The sequence below is a fragment of the Epinephelus lanceolatus genome, chromosome 20 (genome assembly GCF_041903045.1).
Source record: "Epinephelus lanceolatus isolate andai-2023 chromosome 20, ASM4190304v1, whole genome shotgun sequence".
Classification (NCBI taxonomy): domain Eukaryota; kingdom Metazoa; phylum Chordata; class Actinopteri; order Perciformes; family Serranidae; genus Epinephelus; species Epinephelus lanceolatus.
Window position 1 is genome coordinate 11399544 of NC_135753.1, and position 20862 is coordinate 11420405.

The 20862-nt window shown below is 40.3% G+C and overlaps 1 protein-coding gene across 1 annotated transcript in view; it reads left to right on the plus strand.

Moving 5' to 3' along the window:
- The window catches only part of LOC117264879 (cadherin-18), a 129573-nt gene that overhangs the window by 61740 nt on the left and 46971 nt on the right, over positions 1-20862 (plus strand). Inside the window, exons 4-6 of the mRNA XM_078162634.1 lie at positions 2832-2951; positions 18364-18531; positions 20441-20628. Of these exons, the coding sequence (XP_078018760.1) occupies positions 2832-2951; positions 18364-18531; positions 20441-20628 (476 nt within the window). The remainder of the gene's footprint in view (positions 1-2831; positions 2952-18363; positions 18532-20440; positions 20629-20862) is intronic.

Sequence of the window (20862 nt, forward strand, 5' to 3'; positions counted from 1 at the left end):
ACTTTGTTTTTGACATCTTATGCAATGAAAAATACTTTAAAACTAGGGCATGCTCTTGTATTTCCCATTTAAAGTTTAATAGCGATAAAATGTCCAGCAATTTCTCTTTCATGGGACATAACACACACACTGCAGTCACTGTCTGTGAATAAGTGAATGTATTTTTATATTATTACTCCCTATTATATTGTTTATACTTTAAATATCTGTACCAAATATTTTTTCTGACATATTTTGTGTTTACATAATGGCAACCTGTTAACCTCAATAGCGGCACAGAACATCCATTTTCAGGCCAGCCATTAGAAATTATGGACAGGGGGACAATTTTTGCCAAATGGGGCCCTTCATCCACATCCACTTCAGCACCAACACCACCCACCTTTAGCTCTCATACCAACACAGGCAATGTCAAATAAGCTCTTGGCCATTAGCCTTGTAGTGACAGAGATGAAGTCCCTAACAACCATTTTCAAATTCAGTGTTACAGACCCATTCTGCTTTGGATACATATATTCAATATGATCACAAACTCAAAAGGTCGAGTCGGTTATTTTATAACAGAGATCTTTTTTTTTTCTTATAATCCGCCTTTTACCTTTAAACAATACATGAAGAGAAAAGTAAACTCAAACATTGACCGAAGAAATTACTGCAAGGCATTTAAAATCAAATTGTGAATAGGCCTAAATTTACTCTTCATCCATCACTATTTCCGAATCCAGTGTTTATAATGTTAATTTATGCATTTCAAAGACTGTTCGGGGTGCCTTGCCAATGTTCCGACGGTCCAAAATTATAGAACCCCAATAATACAAAAATGTTCCACTGAACTGAAGGTCAATTTCCCTGGCTGGAAGTTATCCCGAAATCAAACACCCATTGCTTTAAAGTCCTATTTCTCTGAAAATAGAATACTTCCTACAGCTAGTTGGTGAAGATTCTCAGTCATCTTATCTCTCAGTCACCTGGCTACCATGTGAGTCGTTAGGGTCAGATGGGACCAGGGGTGAATAGGTGTGAAGTCGTCTGGGGAGGGATCCCAAGACTGCATTGTAGCCAGCTCCATGGGTCAAGACTCGGCTGTCCACTTACATCTACAGGAGAAGGGATACTCCTTTGAGGACAGCAATGTGCACATCTTGGCCAGAGAGGAAAGACGGTTTGAAAGAGGAGTAGAAGAAGTCATCTACATCAAGCTGGAATGACCATCGTTAAACAGTGGGGGTGGCCTACGACACTACTTATCCCCCACCTACAATGCAGTCTTGAGATCCCTCCCCAGACAACTTCACTCCCATTCACCCCTGGTCCCACCTGACCCTAAAGACTCACATGGTGGCCAGGTGGGTCAACGACTCACATTATGACCTTAACGATTCTGAAACTAAGAGCTCACATGTGACTCCTACGACTCTGCAAGGGTTCCCACCCACACAGGGTTTCGTACCAGTCATTTAGAACTGAAGAAGCTTCTTGGATGAGAGGTGAAACGTCCTCAAGAAACGCAAGCAAGTCCATTTGCCTACGATATAGCACTTATCACTTCCTACAGCTAGCCTACAATCCTGTGTGTCTTTACTGATCCTTTACAACCCAGCAAACATGGGTGTTTTTTACCCTGCTTTCCAGTGACTTTTATGCCACCAAAAGTGGGTGTTTTAAGGTGAAACATGATCTTCGCCTTACATTAACCAAGTGGTTTTTGTGCCTAAACCTAACCACCTATCACCAAAGCATTGTTGATGAATTTAACATGTCAGTGGTTTACAGAAACCCATAATGATAAAAAGAATTTCTGGCAATTGGGTTGTCTAACTGCTGGGAATGTGTATTTTCTGAGAAACAACAGTTTAAAGGAATCAGTATTTGTTTTGGGCATAACGTGCTGCTGGAGAGATGGGCTTTTGTTCCAATGGGACATTTTTTGGACAAGCAGATCTTGAGAATTTTGGCCTTTTGGAACAATGACCAGTTCTTCAAGGGACAGTAGTATGCAGAAATATTAAAAAAACACAAACATTCTGAAAAATAGCAATGTCACTTTTTCCTTCACCAAACTTTAGCCTAACATTGGGACATTTTTTGGCCCCTTCCTGACAAGATAGCATGACACAGTTGGTACCAATGGATGCCTTGAGTCATCTAGTTTCATATGATACCAGTATATTTACTCTAGCTTTAAAACTGATCCCTCTATAGCAGATGGGATATGTTTGCCTGCCTAGTTCCTTAGCTTCTGCCTGTCATACCCAAAGACTGTATGGTTGTACCCTTTGCAGTGGAGGTTTGACCACATAATTTTCACAATAACTGCGGGGGATGTGGTACCAGGTGACAAGTTAGAATGTGTTTTAATGAGAACAACTTGTATTGTCAGTGACACAAGTCAGTGCAGTGTTATTTGAACCCTCTGACCTCCTCTTGCAGCAGCAGTTCATTTATACATCATTTTTTAGATATGTTCTGTACAGTGGGCAACATATGATCTTAAACAGTGTGCTAGTATTTGCTAAAGCATGCTAAATCAGCAGGGTTGTCATTGTGCTAGCTGTTTCTTTGGGTTAAACAAGGTGATCCTCCAGAAGCTACAACTTCTTCTTCTTCTGTTTTTAAGTGAGGATGTGTCCAGCATTTCAAGTATCTCTTGCTTTCTAGCCCTGCTATCATATATTCAGATTTTGTGCCAGAAATGGTAGCTAGGTGATTTTCAACACACAGCCATTACACATCGTCATTACACATCACATCAACATACTTCTATTAGCATTAGAGAATCCTTAAGAAAGGCAGTAAATGGCAGGAAATAATCTTGCTGTGTTCTTTTTCAGGCACCTCTGTGTTGCAAGTCACGGCGTCGGATGCTGACGACCCCACTTATGGAAACAGTGCCAGAATAGTCTACAGTATTCTACAAGGACAGCCATATTTCTCCGTTGACCCCAAAACAGGTGTGGTATTACTGCATGCTTGGAAAAAAGTGCTTAGACAAAGTAAGCATCCATGCTCTTGAAAGCATGATAACTATAGCTATAAATGGGAGTAATAACATAGTTATAATCTCTATTGTTGATCTCCTAAAGTGATGTGTATATCATGCTGTAAAATATGTGCACCATACGCTTCTTTCAGAGAACATCCTGTTCTGTTATTGCGGCACGTCTGACATCATAAAAGCTAAAGCAGCCTCAGTAGAGTTATGGACTACTCATACGACTGCTATATTGTTGAACACGCAATCCACTCTTTGTGGGCCATAACTAACTCCTCAGGGGTCAGAGAAGACATTTGTAGAGATGCCGTCAGAAAGCCATTGTTTCCTGCCTTTTGAAAGGAGGAAAAAAGGCCACAACAGGCAGTGTGCTCAGTGTTTTCAGATTCTATCTTTTGTCTGAGAGGCCTCTGCTGGAATCTATTAAATGTTTATAAACCTTCTAAAGTGCAAGACATATAACTTTTATATGATGTGAAAAATGTGCTGTTGTGAGTGTGGGCATGTCTGTTTATTTCGGATCTCTCTTTGTCTCACAAAAGAGTGTGTGTGTGTGTGTGCACGTGCTCGTCTGAAGTCTTGCATGCTTGCTCTGCTCTGCTGCTGCTGCCGCTGTCGGTTAACATGAACAACAATCCACTTGTATGAATTGATTCATTGCTGTCTGGAACAACTATTGGCCCCTTTGAGACTATACCGCCCATGTAAAACATGAATTCTTTGCTGAATGAGCAACACAAATGAATTGCTGAATATTTTGACTTTACCTCGAGGGAAAAGGCAGTGGGGATTGATGGAGCAATTTCACAGCGGTGTGGTGAGGCAGAAGCAATGCCAATTTTTGAATGAAAATGGGGCTTTCTCATACAACGCCACATTTTTTTCCCATCAACTATACATTGTCTTAGTTCAAATCTATTTCAGATCATGTTTTGACTGTCGAAATGATTATGCTGCAGTCGTTTTCTTTCAATTTTCTGTATACAGTGTGCTTTTGGACACATCAGATGGCTCGTTGTGCTTAAGCTGACTCGGCATCTTGTCTGCATTGTAATTCAGCGTGGGGCGTGCAGAGGAGTAGGGAGGTGATCGAAGGCCTAGCCAGCTGCACTCTCTGCGCAGCACTATTCCACCCACACGTATTAATTTATACAAGTCGGCTGTTGTTTTCGCCACTGGCAAACTACCCTCCTCCCGCAAATTAGGACAATGGACTCCAGCGGTCAGTGGAAAATGTGCACATGGAGGAGGCTGCACTTTGCATGTGATCTTTAATATGCTAAGCCCAAATCTTAAAGCAGTAGTGTTGGCATGCTGCCACATTTGAGCACCACACTGGGGATCTGAAGCTGCTCCTGCATCTGTCTCACAGTGCATTAGCTTGCTTACACCTCCTTATATCCACATGTACCTGGCTCCCACCACGCTTAATCTGCAGAGACACAGCAGGATTAGACACACAACACACACATGCAAACACACACGCACGGAGAAATCCACCTCTTCCCATTTGACCTTGGTCCAGTGGCCTGATACAACAGTGACAGATATTACAAGACCCATGAGGTAGACTGAAGGGTCATTTGAGGACAGAGGGTAATGATAGCATTTGGCCCGCACATATGGTGCTGAAGGAATCCCCAAAGGACCGTCTCAGACTTGACCCAAATTCTCAGCAAGCAACAAAGTGAACAGTTTCACCTGTTTCTTCTACCTGGCGTAGCGGTTTTGATAACATCATCTCGAATCCAGCAGCGACTGAAATGACAGGCCTGTCCCACTGTTTGGAAATTGCATTAAATGGTAAATTGATCATAGTTAGGGTATATCTCTCTCTTTTCAACCTGAGAAAAGGACAAACGGCTTTTTGAACAGGTGCAATCATAAGGATCAGAATCTGGTTTGTTGACAAGTAGGTTTTCAAATACATGGAATTCCTTGTGGTGTTTTGGTGCATAACAAAAACATAGTATAAAAAATGAAATCAAACATAGTCACACATAAATGTAGAACAGAATCAGGCTGTTCTTGTGCACTGTTCATTGGTGTACAACAAAAAGGAATGCACCCCAATTTGTACACAACCTACATAATCATGAGCCAGCAATTCATGTGTATTCCATGTGATCTGAAAGGCTGCGATCTCGTGAACAGTGCACTGGCGGGAGTAAAGATGAAAGTAATATAATGACCAAAAGTCTGGGCTCAGGAGGCAGGTTGGGGTGTTGAATGTTTCAAACAACACAGGACTTTCCCTCAGTAGACCAATGTTCTTGTCCTGTTTGAAACCAAGCAAACTTATTTTAAGTTGGGCTGCCCCCAAGTAAGAATTTTCCTAGTCAGCCAGTAGTCATCATTTAGGGCCATTAGTCAACTAGTCGCCTGCATGTTTGGGTTGAGTTTAAGGTCTGAGAAAGAATAGTATAAGTAACATTGCTAACACTGTGCTACATTACAGAGAAATACAAAACAGTACTGATGAACCTTCATTAATATAGGTCTATATTTTACAAGTTACAAATAACACTGTCAGCAAAGCAGTAATGATTGTGCAAAGTGGCTAATGGGCATGTAGCTACTTACATGTTTCAGATGATACGTCATGTTTGTAGTCGAATAATAGGCAAATGTTTGCCTGCAGAGTTTACATATCACCTTGGGTTCTTCCTTCACCTTCTCAAAAATGATCCCACATTTTTGATTTCCTGCCCGACATGTTATTAACTAGCCTGTGTAATAACCACAAGTACCAGCCCTGTAAATTAACGTGACTCCTGTCTGACTGCTGAGCGTGGCCACTTCCTGTGTCTGTCCTTTCAAATTTAATTCCCACATGGTCCAGCCATATAGACTTTGATTTATTTTGACAAGGTGCAGCTCCTAATAGAGTTTCACATTTCGTCGCTGTCCGATGAAAAACATGTATCTCCACTTTTGACGATTTTGACTTTCCAGGGGCTTTGATGGACACTTCTGACCCCCAGTTGAAATATGTGTTCAAAAGATGAAGTAATAAAACGTCTTTCCATTGGTCATTTGGATACCCAACACTAACAGTTGCTAGGGAATATTATGGACTGTAGAAAGTCAAAATGGAGATACGTGTTTTTCATCAGACAGTGACGATTTGTTTGATTTTTATTTTGTTTGTTGCCAGTCTTGCCAACTAATGACTCTGGTCAAATAACATTTGGTCGGCTATAAGGGGGCAGCCCTAATTTCAAGGCACATAGTCACCATGCTTCTTTTCCTGAACCAAACCTATGTAAGTTTACTTGCTTAAGCCTAACCTACATAACTTTACATTAATTACATAATGTGATTTGTGGGGCACAAATTCATAGGATATCATGAACCGTTGTATATATATTTTGGTAAGATATCATATGAACTGTTGTATGAAAATATGTTGGTACAGTATATCTTACTTAAAATGAAACAGCTGGGCAGTTTTCAGAAGATGCAGTTTGTGCAGAAATGTGCAAAATAGTTCCAGGAAGGTGCAGAGGATCACAGTATGAGGTATAAAAAGAAAGATGTTCCTTAATGTAACACATGTAGACAGTGTCTGGGGGCGAGTTAACTTCTGTCCCAGCTCCTGAAACCAGATATCCCATTCAGCTATTTGTGATAGCTGTTAGAATTTGAATACTGTGCATTAAAGTCCCTAATCAAACATCTGTGGGTATGGCTACAATATACAATTACTTCATAACTGAAATACTGCATGGCTGTATTGCCACTCTATGAGTAAATTAGGGTTGCATCTGTTTATTTTGAAAAACTGTAGGCATGCAGTTTACGTGACAAATAAACTGACATGGTTAGAGCATATTTAAGTTATCTTTTAAAGGCAAAATCAGAATTAAACAGCCCATGATCCTACATCTCATCCTACTGATCCTGTAGATTCATATCAGTGAGTCTAAGATTAATTTAGACATCAAATATGATAGACCATGTTCATCAAGACAAGATCTGAAAAATGGCATTATCATAAAATGTTGTGAAACACGTGGCTTTTACATTGTGACAGCTGAACTATGATTTGCAGGTTTATTTGTCAAGCCTCACACCAGAACCTTAACCACCATAACTCAACTAAATATTTTATCAAATCAGAGGCAAATTTTAACAGACATCCTGTATTTCAAAGTCAGATAACTAAGACAGACTTGCTAATAGCTCCATACAAAATAACACTGAGTTCATACTTCTCAACTGACTAATTAACTCAGAGAACAACATTAAGGCAGCTGCTTGTCTCCGCTGGAAATAAGATTCAATCATGGATGTGAAATTGTAATTGATGCATCTATGGCAGTGTCATGCAGCATGCAAACAAGGAGAGATAGGAACTGAGGATTAGATTTCCTTGGCTGAAGAAATAAATGAGCACGACACAGACTTTGTAAATACAGAAATATAGTTGATACAACTGATAATGATGGAAGGCCTGAGGGGGGAAATGTGGGCAGAAGAAAACAAATGTGTCAGCTTTGAGCTGTGTTACAATAATTTGACATTTCCGAATATTGTCTATAGCTTTAGACAGAACTCATTCAGAACAAAATGACTTAGGGTGCATCTGAAATTAGTGGGGGTGCACTAGTAGCTGCAATGTCGGTTGGCAACAGCAATAAAATGTAGCGTAGGTGTTACAGGTCTCAAACGTGGTCCCATATGAACATATTATGCAACACAGCTGGAAGACGTTGTAAACAGTAGTAAGTAAATCTAGCGTGTCATTCTTCTTCAGCAACACTATCCTTTATCTGCATTGGTTGCTCAAAAGCATCATATGTCTAACTCTTAGCCTATATTCCAGGATTTATCCAGTGCCCTTTCTGTATTTCACATTGTAGTTTCACTCACCATGACCACTGCATTGTCATTTCGGCACATTATACAAGCATCCTTCTGGCTTTTATACTTGCACGAGTTTGCTATTGCTGACAGCTATTTTTAGCATAGCCTACATAGGAAAATGCATCAGCGCCTGCCAGGGTAATACTTGAGAAGACATTAGCAGGTGAGTCCATCTTATAAACACATTTAACCACAGTTTGAAACTTGTATGAAAAGACTTCAAGCAACCTTAACAAGCTAGTGATATTACAGCCTACCAAGAGCTCAGCCTTTGCTGGGCTTATGAAGCTAAGATAAGCTTAGCTGCTAGGTCCATTCATAAACTAAACATTTTGCCAAAATATTAACAATAGTATTAGTGTCAGTGGGCGTATCTGCTAAAGCGAATTACTGCTAAGGAGAAAATGAGCACATGGACGGCACCCGAATTTTTTTTAATTAAGACTAATTGACTAGTCTAAAAAGAGAAAAACATTCAAAAAAACAACCAAAATTTAACACAATTTATTGTTAAGTATTTGAAACATTGTCCCAAAAAATATTGTGTGAATCAAGAGCCCTTTGACGCCTTCAATCATAATCTTCAACAACCAAGTCTGATTTTAAATGCCGCTGACATTCAAGACACTTTGTATGAATGTGAACATGAACAGTCAGGCTCAGCATTAACTTCCTAAAGCTTTTACCTTCAACAAAGTTAAGTGGAAGCATATCTTGCCAGGTCATTGTCGTGATGAGCTGCGTTATCTTCTCAGCCCGGGCGGGATTGCAGCGTCTCCGGATGAACGATGCCCATTTGGGCTGTGTGTGGCTAGGACCGCTACCAGCAACAGCCACCGTTCCATGCAGGTTAACATCCAAAATGCACATGTTGAAAGTGGTTGCGCATTGCTCCAGTCGAGTGATTATACGCCAGTTTTTTTTCTGACACAGCCTACATTGTTGTTCACAGTGCCTTTTTGTATGAACAGAGTATATTATGCATATGTTTATCTGTTTTCTGTGCATTTACTGCTATTAGCTGTGACCTACTTTCTAAGATTGTTTTTTGTTTATTCTTTGCCTGTGAGTTGGTACTACATTTTATGGCGGAAGTGTTAAGTGTTTTCCACACACCTGCTCTGATTGCTTCGAGCGTACTTAAATGCCACTTCCGTAACCATAGCTACACACTGAGGAAGACTTTCTGTCGAAACGTCTGTATACTGGTACTGCCATCCAAGCTGGTTTATTAAACTTACCAAAAGGACATTTGAGAGTGCTGGCGTTTTTCCCTTTGTCACTGTTTTTGGCCGTGCACCTTACAAGTGTATTTATTTTGAGAGTGCTTGCTTTTTCCTACGTGATTTTGAACAATGTGTTTAATGGCCTCACAGACTTTTCTGCCTCCATTAAAAGGTACATTATTATGACCTCCTCCACTGTCGCCTCTTTTTTGTTGAAACTTTTGACTCCACCTTCTAGTGCCATCTATTGGCTGTATCTATGGCATCATAATGGACACACTGATGTATGAGGGCAGTGACATTTACAACATTTGAAACTGATGGAACTATTTTTGTACGTAAATGGAGTAAAAAGAGCCTTAAGCCAAAATATGATGTTCTCTTAAGCCTAACCAATTGTTTTTTGTGCCTTAACTTAACCACAGCATTACAACATGAAATTGAAAATTGAAACATAAAGACACGTTAAGTTTCAACATAAAGGGAAAGTTACAACAAACATGGCATTTGTTGTTTGCCGAAATGTAGAATACCGATATTCATTCTGCTGATAGGGTTATCCTTTTACATTTTCAGCTTGTATCATATTGTACAAAGAAACTGGATGGTAACAAAGGTTTGCTGCAGTCAAGGGTTCCAACAATAGCTACAAATCCTGGCAAGGTGTCCTTTAAGAAGGACCCTGGACCCCCTACCTGCTGCTTCTGTTGTGACTGGTCTGGGGATTTTGGTGAATAACAAGAGCGGACACACAAGGACAACGGCGTATTAGACAGACAGACCAAACCTCTATCTGCTCACTGAAAGTAAATCACACAGGATAAGAGTTACAAATGATGCCTGGATGTACATTTGACAGGTTCACTCTGGGAAAGCTCGGTCACTTTTCGTCAGAGTACTCTTAGGACATTAGCTTGTCACATCACCAGACTAGTTAGATTTGCTAAGTGACATGCTAACTGTGTTATGAGCATTCGCTGCAGTGGATTTACTTGATTATATGGTTTGCAAATCTCAAAACTGCAAGCCAGCAGTTTTAATAAGAGCTTTCCATATCTCAGCAAAAGTACATCTTAGACGCTGCATTTATCCTTTTTATAGTCGGGTCATAACTCCTGTCTTTGCCATCACCACTGTACATCTGTCACTTACCCACAGAGACATCAAGGTTGTTCCTCTTGAGTCTCATAGTCGAATGCACCCCCCCCCAACCCCACCTCACATCTGTACACCCTCACACAGGCATGCAAAGACACACCACACTGCAGAACCCCTAAGTCCCTTTTGCATTTTAAATAGGCTAATTTCTCTGCTGATCTGGGACTTGGGAGTGTTCGAGTTTATTGAAGGAGCTGACACAGATCAAGACGTTTTTGTGGTTCATGGATTAAGCCTTACCTCTGGTTAAATCAAAGACAAAGCTGTCACTCTGGCAGTCACTTGTCATGTAGTCCAACCAATTATTTTTAATCAGATTTATGACCCGATACATAAACAGAGAAATCTTTGTAGAGTCAAAAGAAGAGACGCACTTTTATGATTTCTGTGATTTTTATGGCTGCTTTTGTTGGTGCTATCTACCTTTTCTCAAGCAGTGCTGTAAGAGTGCAGACACACAGGGATAACATCGTATTGGATGAGCCAAAAACCAAGATTCCTGAAGCTGGAGATTGAAGAGCGCTTTAGTAATCTCCTATAATCCTTTTTGTTCACCCAGGAGATTGTCCTCCTTTAGAAGTTTCCAGCCAGACAAAGAGGTGGATAGTGTGATGGTATCAGCTCTAATAGACTGGGGAGGTTGAGGAAAAGGCTAACCACCTCACTGTGTCAAATGGGCCCAGGTTCAAGGAAGTCAGCTCTTTCTCAATTATTTTCTAAATTAACTGACGAGCTCCATAGAGATTTCGCAGAGACTATCTGAGGTATTACGGCTCAGCAATGGTCGGGAAGGGGAGTTCAGGGGTGCGATCCGCATGTCAAAGTACTGACATACCTTTCAGATACTTGCACTTTCCCCAAGAATACCCTTGTGGCCTTTTTCTGTATTGTTAAAGAATTTCATTCAAGAAGGAATGCAGTTCAGAGATTGTACATTTTTAATGTAGCTGTATGGTGTCACCTATGAATTTGTTTCCACGCATTCCTATGTGGTTATGAATCTCTCTTCCCGTTGAGTGTTTTCTTTGTTTTTGAATAGTCTGAGCCAGCAGCACTTGTCGTTTGATTGCTTGACGCCAATGATTGACAGCAGATCATCCTAACTGCTGTGGACAACAGTGGAATTTTCAATGCCGAAAAGAAGAAAACCTCATACTTTCAGTGTGTGCCCGTTGTTCCTAAACCCGCTGCCGTGAAATATTGCTCGGGAGCGATGCGCCTTCATGAGTAAAGGGGTAATAAGAGACTTGAAAGGTCAGATCGTCTGTCTTGGTGTTGTTTTAATGGAAAGTGTGGCCACTTGCCAAGGTCTGTGTGTCTCAAGGACCCCAGGTTAAGTAATGCTAAGACTCCAGTTAATAACAAAGGACTTCAAATAGAGTTTGCAGAGCCTGCATCATTACAGGGAAATGGCTGCAAGCACTCTGATTAGTTTAGAAACCAAGAAAAGTATCAGATCCATGCTGAGACCTGACATTTTGAAAAGAACAACAGTATACTTCTTGGGAATGTTTTATTACACATATAGAATTGGGAAATGGAATTTCTCCATGGGAACATAAAAGACAGGCATTGTATATTTTTTGCCCAGTTTTGCAAGGGTGTAGAATTTTGAAGGGACGGTAGAATATCCAGCGACTACTGAAATATCCCTAGCAATAATTTGATCCAAAAAATGTAAAATGTAACCACCAATTTCCATCAGTGTCTCGTCAGTTGCGCACAAATGGTTAACAGATCTCAGTCCCTAGTATGAGTCCTGCCTCCATAACCAAATAACACTGATAGAAAATATTGCCGGTTCGTGCTTAAGTGTGAAAGGCTGTAGTTACATCTACCTCTGTCAACTGGATGTGCTCTGACAGGTCTAATTATGTGTGTGCTCCCCACTTAAAAGCTGAGGACAATATGCCGCATAATGGAAAGATAAATGCCTGATCAGGAGTGCTCGCAGTTTAGTTTTGGTCTTCCAGCTCTGATGAAGAACAGCGCACAGCCACTTTAACTTAGTCTCATCCAGAGAGTCCTAAACAGGGTAATATATCTGTCAGACAGTCTAGCATAATGCACAGCAGACAATAGGGCACCAAGAAAATAATATGACTTTATTCTAATTTGATTACAAGTTTATTCTTGTAATATTGCAGCTTTTGCGATGTGTTTTGATTTTGAAAGTTTTGGAGCATGAGCATAAATCTTGTTGAACCACATGCGCTGTTAAAGTCCAGAGGTTTGTAAATGGATTAGAATGAATTTATGTTTCACTGCCTGAATAGGTGCCACATGCACATTTAAAGAGGTTACTTTCCCAAACAAAAGAGGATGGAATGGTACGCAATGCCGACATGCACAGTGACTTAGCAGGGATAACATTAAATTGGAAAAGTTGACCTACATGATAATAAATATTTGAAAGCAATCCAGACTGCCTGAGAGCCATACTGCATTATAATGTATTATATTCCCATATTATTAACTGTCACCTGCTGCCTGACTTTTTTATTTTCCTTGACATTATGACATTTACACCATAAATTGGTGCATTAAAAAAATCACCAGAATGCAGGAAATGTAGCATCTGTGTCATGGACCAAGCAGTCAAAGCACAAAAAACAGGTTTAAAGTTAAAAAAAAGGTGGGTTTATTTTCCCCAGAAATAAATTTTACAAAGTAAATGACTGAAGATAACAGAGTTGGAGTTATAGGGCCCTTAAAAGAGGTCAACAAAACATAATTCTACTGAAAAATAAGACTAACAAAACTTAAAGCTCCAGTAGGCAACATTGTTTTGGTATAATTGAGTAAAAATTTTATAATATCCTCTAAGCATAATGTAAATCAAGTGGTCTGAGACAAACAATAGGTTTCTGCACCTCACCATGGCTCTGTGTTCAGCTTCTAAAGAATCAGTATCGTGCCAATGTGCATCAACCAATCAGAGGTCAGCTCAGACCACTGCATTCCTATTGGCTGTTCTACTGCATATGCGCGTTCCCGTGCCGCCGGCAGAAGGGGAGAGCAAGCAGCAATGGCGAACAGTGCACCAGGTAAAATAGCTATTCCAGCATTGGCTACAACTGCCTACATGGCTAAACCCAAAAAAAGAAGACAGAACTCGGAGGGGAAGGGTGAGGTGGGGCCAGACCCGGCCGGAGGGCACGAGGGTCGGCCGTGGGAGCAGAGCCGAGCCTCGGGGGTATGTGCGGGTCCGCGAGGGAGGGATGGGGAGGGCTGCTGCGCGGAGTGGGAGAGCCGAGGCTTGGGACTGTGTGCGGGGCCACGAGGGAGGGATGGGGAGGGCTGCTGCGCGGAGAGGGAGAGCGAGGCTCAGGAGTATGTGCGGGGCCGCGAGGGAGGGATGGGGAAGGCTGCTGCGCGGTGAGAGGGAGAAATAGAACCAAGTAGGATAAAATACTCGTGTGCTCGTCTGGTAGGAGGGGCTCAGGGCAGCGATGAACGAAACCTAACTCAGATGAGACTCAAAAATCAACCGTTTTCAGGCTTTCTACCTACTGCAGCTTTAAAGTTAAATCAACAAACAGACCTAACTGAATGAGACAATGGGGCAACATATATACTGGCTGATCAGACCACATTAAACACAAAAGGAGAGAACTTACATAGACAATACCTGAGGCTGACACAAAGAAACCCATTACCCACCCCCATTATGTCATAGCTCTTGGTGCAGTCTTTGTGATGGCCTTAAAACCAGGCTCCACCCTCAGCCTCATCTTGGGCCCAACCCCAACCAGGAAGTGGTGTTGGGTAACTCAAAGACAAAGAGAACAAAGTTAATAACTTATAAAAGCAAACAGCGAAATTATGAAACAATGTAAAATAGTAAATATGTGCACTTTATCGAGAAAACAGTGTGTCCTCAAAGTGCTAATAAGTTTTAAATTAAACAAACTGGTGGATGTATTTTAAGTGACTGCAGATTAAAGGTAACTGAACAATGGTGTTGGTGAGTATGGGAATCACTCAAACTTTTGTGTGGCTGTGGGCACGGCCATCACAGTCTGACACTCAAAGTTTACTGGGGAACGACCCCCAGCTTTGCATATGTCCCCACCGATGTTGAAAAGAAACATTTGCTCTTGCAGTTTTGTAAGGTAAAATCAAAATCTTTGTGAGTGTTTGCGGAGAATATTTTAGGTTTCAATGAAAAGAGTCAGCAACCGATGATTGAAATTGTGTTTGTATATAAATGCACAATTTAAACCTCTTTTGTTTGGTCTGTTATAAAGAAAATGCGTTTATTGTTTTGTTTTCCTGCCACAAGATCCCGGATATGCCAGAGTATTTATACAGTGGATACATACTGACTTCTAAGATTCTCTGAGATAGCAGAGAATCCCAGTAGTCCCAGTATAAACACTTGTGTTCATGTGGATGTAACCCGTAGTTCTGGCATTTCCAACAGGAAGGGCAGCATGTTAATCTGCCCCTCAAACAGAGCGCAGTCTGTCACTGTCTGATGCGTTCTGCCTTTCAAATGCTAAGCAAAGTATAATTCACCACCATCTCACAGGTCACTCGACTCCTTTTTAATTAGGCTAATCATTCAATTAGAACTACAGTTACAATGTGTAACCACTATTATTACTTTTAAATGAAGAACTAATTATAATATTGAACAATTAAATGAATACATGAAAAGCGCAGAGGGAACAAAATGCAAATGCAGCTGTTTTAAAGTATTTTTTATTTTGTGTCAGAGAAGAATCTACCTGGCAGTCAAAGTAAATTTATTTGCTTTGATGTCCCCTGGAATAAAGCCCTGAAACACATTAGTGTCTGCCTAGCTCGCTGCCCCACTTAACGGTTGTTCTTTTGCAAGCAGAACTAATACACATGAAATGACACCACATGAGCAATAGACACTATCAGAGTTGGTACATAAAACAGACTGAATCACTGGAATATGCTTGAAAGTACCTGACAAAAAAAACAAAACAAAAAAAAAAACAAGTTTAGCTTTATTTCACAGTGTCCAACGAGTAGTGTTTTGTGTTGCTGCAAAGGGGAATTTAAGGACACAAAGTACACTATGACATTTTACAGTGAAAAACTCTTTTTTAACCAGTCAACTGATTCTGTCTTTTTTATTGAAAAAGTCTAGAAGCATCAGCCACTAGAGAAATATGAACAAGAGGAATCAATAGGTTAGAGTTTATTCACACCACTGTGGATACAGAGACTCTATTCGGAGCTCATTCATAGAAACTTCATCACCATGTCAAGTTTATTTTTTTAAAGGTTACATTGTGGAGATTGCAAAACCATCTGACATGGGGTCAACTCTCAAATGCAATTTTCAACAGAACACTGACTTACTGTGCAAAAACTGTTGCTCTTATAACTGTTCTTTTATTTTAATTGCCTACGATAGTTATATCATTACTCCATTCAGGTTTATCATGCCATTTATGATATAAGTTCCTTTGTTGTTGATTTACTGCTGATGAGTCCAAGTTCCCAGGTAGTCTTTAGGCCCTTAGCCACAGCTCAGTGTGACAGATGATGTGTAACCTAAGATCCCCTGGATCTTAATACTGTTGGCTGCCATGCTCCTTGACCCACTTTTAATGATTATTCTGCCTTGGGCGAGTGGATTAGTTTCTGTCTATAGAGTCTTGAAGGAAGAAAGAGGGAAATGACCTACTGTAGCCTTTAACACAGCTATAGATGGCTCTTTTGGTAATTCAGGGAATCATACAAGTTCATTAATTCATTCCAAAATGATACTCTGTAAATTCAAGCTGTTACTGTTTAAATTGAAAACTGAATATGAGGCTCTGAAATTGACTTTTTTCACTATCTGCCAGTGTGGTAGGCAAGTTTTTTTTTCTTAATCTGCCACTTTTAAAATCTAGATGATTTAAACATCATTTAATTTAAAGAATGATGTTATTCAATGTCTGTTATGGCCTGTGTATAAAGCTCATGTTTTTATCGATGGGTATTGGTTAGAATTCATTGAGCCTTGACTGTCAATCAAAAAGAAAAAGGTGCTACCGCCAATGACGTGTGCAGTTACGACATGTCTCATGCCTTTTCTCTGTCTCCCAAATTGACGGATGGCCTGACAATTTTACACGCCACTGCCAACACCCTCATTTGATAACAGTATTTGGTAGAAATGAACATTTACTGGGTCAGGTAACAATGTTCTTCAAATGCATTTTAAGAAATGTAGATCAGCTCTGCATTTTCAATATTGTGTCCAATACAGTTTTTACACAATGTTAAATAAACGACTTAAATTGGCTTTAAATCCAGTTAAATGGATCGTAAATGGACTTGGACTTCTATGGTGCCTTCAAGTGCTTAGACACTACATTCATCCATTTAAACACATATTCATTCACTGGTGGCCAAGGCTACAAGGTGTACACAAGGTACCATCTGTTGCTTAGTTTAAACATTCACACCCACTCTACCTTCTGAGCCACAGCTGCCCCACAGTTAACATATATAATTTCTGGTCAACTCATTTTTAGGGAACTTGAAAGACCATGACCATGATCAGATTTGGTCTTATAGCTTTAATTTGTATAGATGGTTTCTTTGTCTTAAAAACAACAATTAAAGTTACTCTAAGTTTGCCAGCAAGCTGTGATATTAACCTGTTGCTTCAAGGGCAGATAATGTACCAGGGGCTTTTTTAAAGAGCAGAAAGAATGAACCAAAGTCACAAAGCATTAACAGCCCAGGATTTACTGTTAGCTTGTTAGCTAATCAGCTTAAGTGTCTCAACCTCCTGACAACAGAAAGATGGCTGTGACAGCACCTGCATAATGTGATGTACTCAAGCAATATTTTCTTGTGAGGTTGACTTTGAAAATAATTGTTAGAGTCAGAAAGGAGGGCCTTATACCACTTGTGGATGAAGTGATAGTGAGAATTATGTTTTGCCTGCCAAAACAAAGTAAATATATGTCCATCAGCCATTTTTTTGAACAGGACTGATTGCAGTTAATTACATTTATTTTGATTCCCAGGGTAGAATGAAAGTAAGAAGTGGAACTGGAGTGAAAACATATTACAAAGAAACTAAATTTGAAGTAAGGCCATAAACCACTCTAAAATAATGTTTTCACCTGGCTGCAGTGATGCTAGTGATGCCTTGATACATTCTCTAAAGCCATCTTATCGAACGTCGCCTGCTGCTGCGATTTCCACTCACAACATGAGGCAACAGCAGTCCATTTACCGCCATGATCAACACCATCCCATTTGCTCCCAGGTCTCACTGCCCCCGGTCAGCTGTTGTGTATTATTGCAGGGTTCACAAGTTCACAAGAACACAAGTTCAATGTTTGCCAGAGGGTCTTGTCTCATGGGGAGAAGCAAGATTTACAATAAACACTGATGTAACTGGTAGAACATATTAAATCAGGCTCCATGTGGTGATGTGGTTTCAGGACCTTAGATGGCGAATTAACCCTCCAGCACCAATATAGACACACACAAGAACTAACAGAGACAAACAGACGTATTAAGACTGCACACACAAAGACACACACACAGACAAATATGTGTGCAAGACATGCAGCTATTATATTCTATAAATCACCTACATAAAAAAAAGTACTCTGGGTTTCTGGCTCGCTACTTTGTGGCAATTTACCTGTGTACAGTTTTTCTGTAGTGGGCAGAGGTGCAGTCATATATCACTGAGTTAGCATAGTGAAAGTTCATGGTTGTGTTTCCTGTGTTATTGTAGTAATAAATGTGATTGAGGGGGTGCCTGAGAAAGTTGCATCCTGCCCCGATCCAAGGTTGCATAGTCATTTCAGATATAATGAAAAGTGAGGAAAGGCTAACCTTGACAGTGTGAGACCAGGAGAATCAAAGATGAAAGAAGCACAGTTCAGTCTAAAGAAAAGTGTAAAACGGTGCTGTAAGAGAAACTGGAAAAGGCTTTGGTGCGAAAAAGATAAGAAGTATCACAGCAACATTTTGTCAACACGAACAATTTCTGGTCTGTTTACCCTTTCGCTAGTGTTTCTATCCTCAAAATACCAAACTATATATTTTACGTGAGTAGTTGCTGTTAACTGCAGTTTGAATATTTGAGCTCCAATACTTTGTTTTTCTCCATCCATGCAGGAATCATCAGGACTGCCTTATCTGACATGGACCGGGAAGCCAGAGAACACTACACCGTCGTTATCCAAGCCAAAGACATGGCAGGCCAGGTCGGAGGCCTCTCCGGCTCTACCACCATCAACATCACCCTGACAGATGTCAACGACAACCCGCCCATGTTTCCCCAAAGTGTGTATACATTGTAACCTGAAAACAGCAGTCCAGCTGACAAAGTACAGGCCTAAAAGTCCACTGTGTGAGATTTAGGGGGACTTAGTGGCATGTAGTGGTTAGGCTTGCAGATTGCAACCAGTTGAAACTTCTCCCTGATAGAATTCCTTAAGTGTCCATTGTTTAGTGGGTTTTTACTACTTATCCACAGAGGTCTCCTCCTCTCCCAAAGAAAAGGTTCAGGTGATTAAAACAGGTAAAATGATTTGCCACTAGCCCAACACCTGCTAATTTATTTTCTCTGATAACTTAAGATCAAGACGTTCAGGAGGTTTTTACCGGGAGCCAAATCATCCACAGATGTGTCTTTCTCTTTGAAGCAAATGGACCCAGTATTAAACTGCTAAAATTAAGCAGTTTCACGTTAAAAAAATCTGCCATCTTTGTAGAGTCGCTGCTAACTATGGTGACACGAAAATGCAAACCACCCTATCTAAAGTCAGTGTTTGGTTTGTCCATTCTAGGCTACTGTAGAAACATGGCAGTACAACATGGCGATCTCTGTAAACAAGACCAGCTCCCTATGTACATATAAACAGCTCATTCTGAAGTAACAAAAACAAAACTATTCTCATTTTCAGGTGATTATACACTAAAGAAAACATACTTATCATAATATATTCCATTTCTGCTAATATTTCCCCCTAGATCCCACACACTGGACCTTTGCATAAACTCTTTTGCTGAACAATCAGTAAGAAACAATAGTTAAATGAATAATAATTGGGTTAGGAAGACACTAGAATCTCTTTTGCCATAACCCTTTATTTGATAACTCTAACTTGGGAAAATTTTTAGCATTTTTGCTCATTAACTAGCCAGGGGCTAATTTAACAAAATAATCTATCATTATTGTGTTACTACCACAAACCTGGATACAGAACTTAGATAGCTTGTATTAAACAGCCAAGCTGTGGCTTGAAAGCTGATGCGCTGTTCTCATCCATTTTGGCCTTGAGCAGAAGACCTCCACCTAATGCCTGAGGCAGTTCCACACCTGAAAAGCATTTTTAAAGAGTTCAACGAGTTCTGTACTGTATTTTCCTCCTGGAAGGGGAAAGATAGCAAATATCTGTAAGAGGTGCTATTTTTATAATCATTCACACTGTAGAGCAAATGTCCTAGTACTTCTACTAATGAAAGGCCAGCAGGTTATTATTTAAGTGTATGTTTTTGCTGCTTGCACAAAAAGAGGAAATATTCCAGTATATGCAGAGAAACAAAACATTATATGTTTTTTTCTAGAATGCAATAATTAACCATTTATCAATCTTGGAAGGTTTAGAGAGCAAATCATGGATTGTTGAGGCTTCAGTTCGTAGACCTATTCAGCATTGCTTACTATGATGTATTATACTTCATTATTGTGTGACTCAGTAGTCTAATATTGCAGTTAAATTTTCCATAATTAGCTAAATTAGACCAGCATTCATCAAAAACCCTCTGTTTTGCACTCTGAATTTCCTCCATTTTAATGATAGATTTAAGTAATGATAAAGTTGTGATTCCTTGTCTTTGAAAGTGCCTCATCAAGCACAATCCCCCACGGCTCGGAGTTTTTCATTTTGTGCTGCATTGAAAAACTGTTTCAAAACCCTCACCAACATTGTCTGCATAATCGCTTGCCTCAGTTTGATCTGCTCCATTGCGGTGCTATGAAGCTCAGTTTAGCATTTAATGTCAACTGAGGCACTCCAGAGTATCTTTAATGACATTCCCTAAGGAAAGAGTGGTGATGGTATCAAATTGCTTAGCTAAGCCCTTTTAGGGGAACATTTAGCAGATTTGGGGCAGGTCGGCCTCTGTTTAAAATTGTCGATGACTGTTTGATGTCACTAAGTGGGTACACATCAATGTCCATCCACAGAAAATTACCAGCTGTACGTCCCTGAATCAGCTCAAGTAGGGAAACCAGTAGGGAAGATCAAAGCCAATGATGAGGACCTTGGTGTCAATGCAGACATCAAGTACAGCATCATTAACTCAGAAGGGGCCAACACGTTCTCCATTTCCACGGACAGGGACACGAGAGAGGGGATCATCAGCCTCAAAAAGGTAAGAGCATGCTGTCTACAGGACAGAAATGTGATTTCAAAGACTAGCCATGTGTATCAGTCTCTGATTGGACACTGACTTAAAGGTGTACCATGGAGAGTTTTGACCACAAGTGGTGCTACAAAGGAGCTTCTCATGTTGTTTGTATCAGATAATTAGCCAGCATATGAGGACAGTCTTGCATGCATTTACAGATGGTGGTGACAGTTCGTAGATGTAATGTGCTTTAAAAGG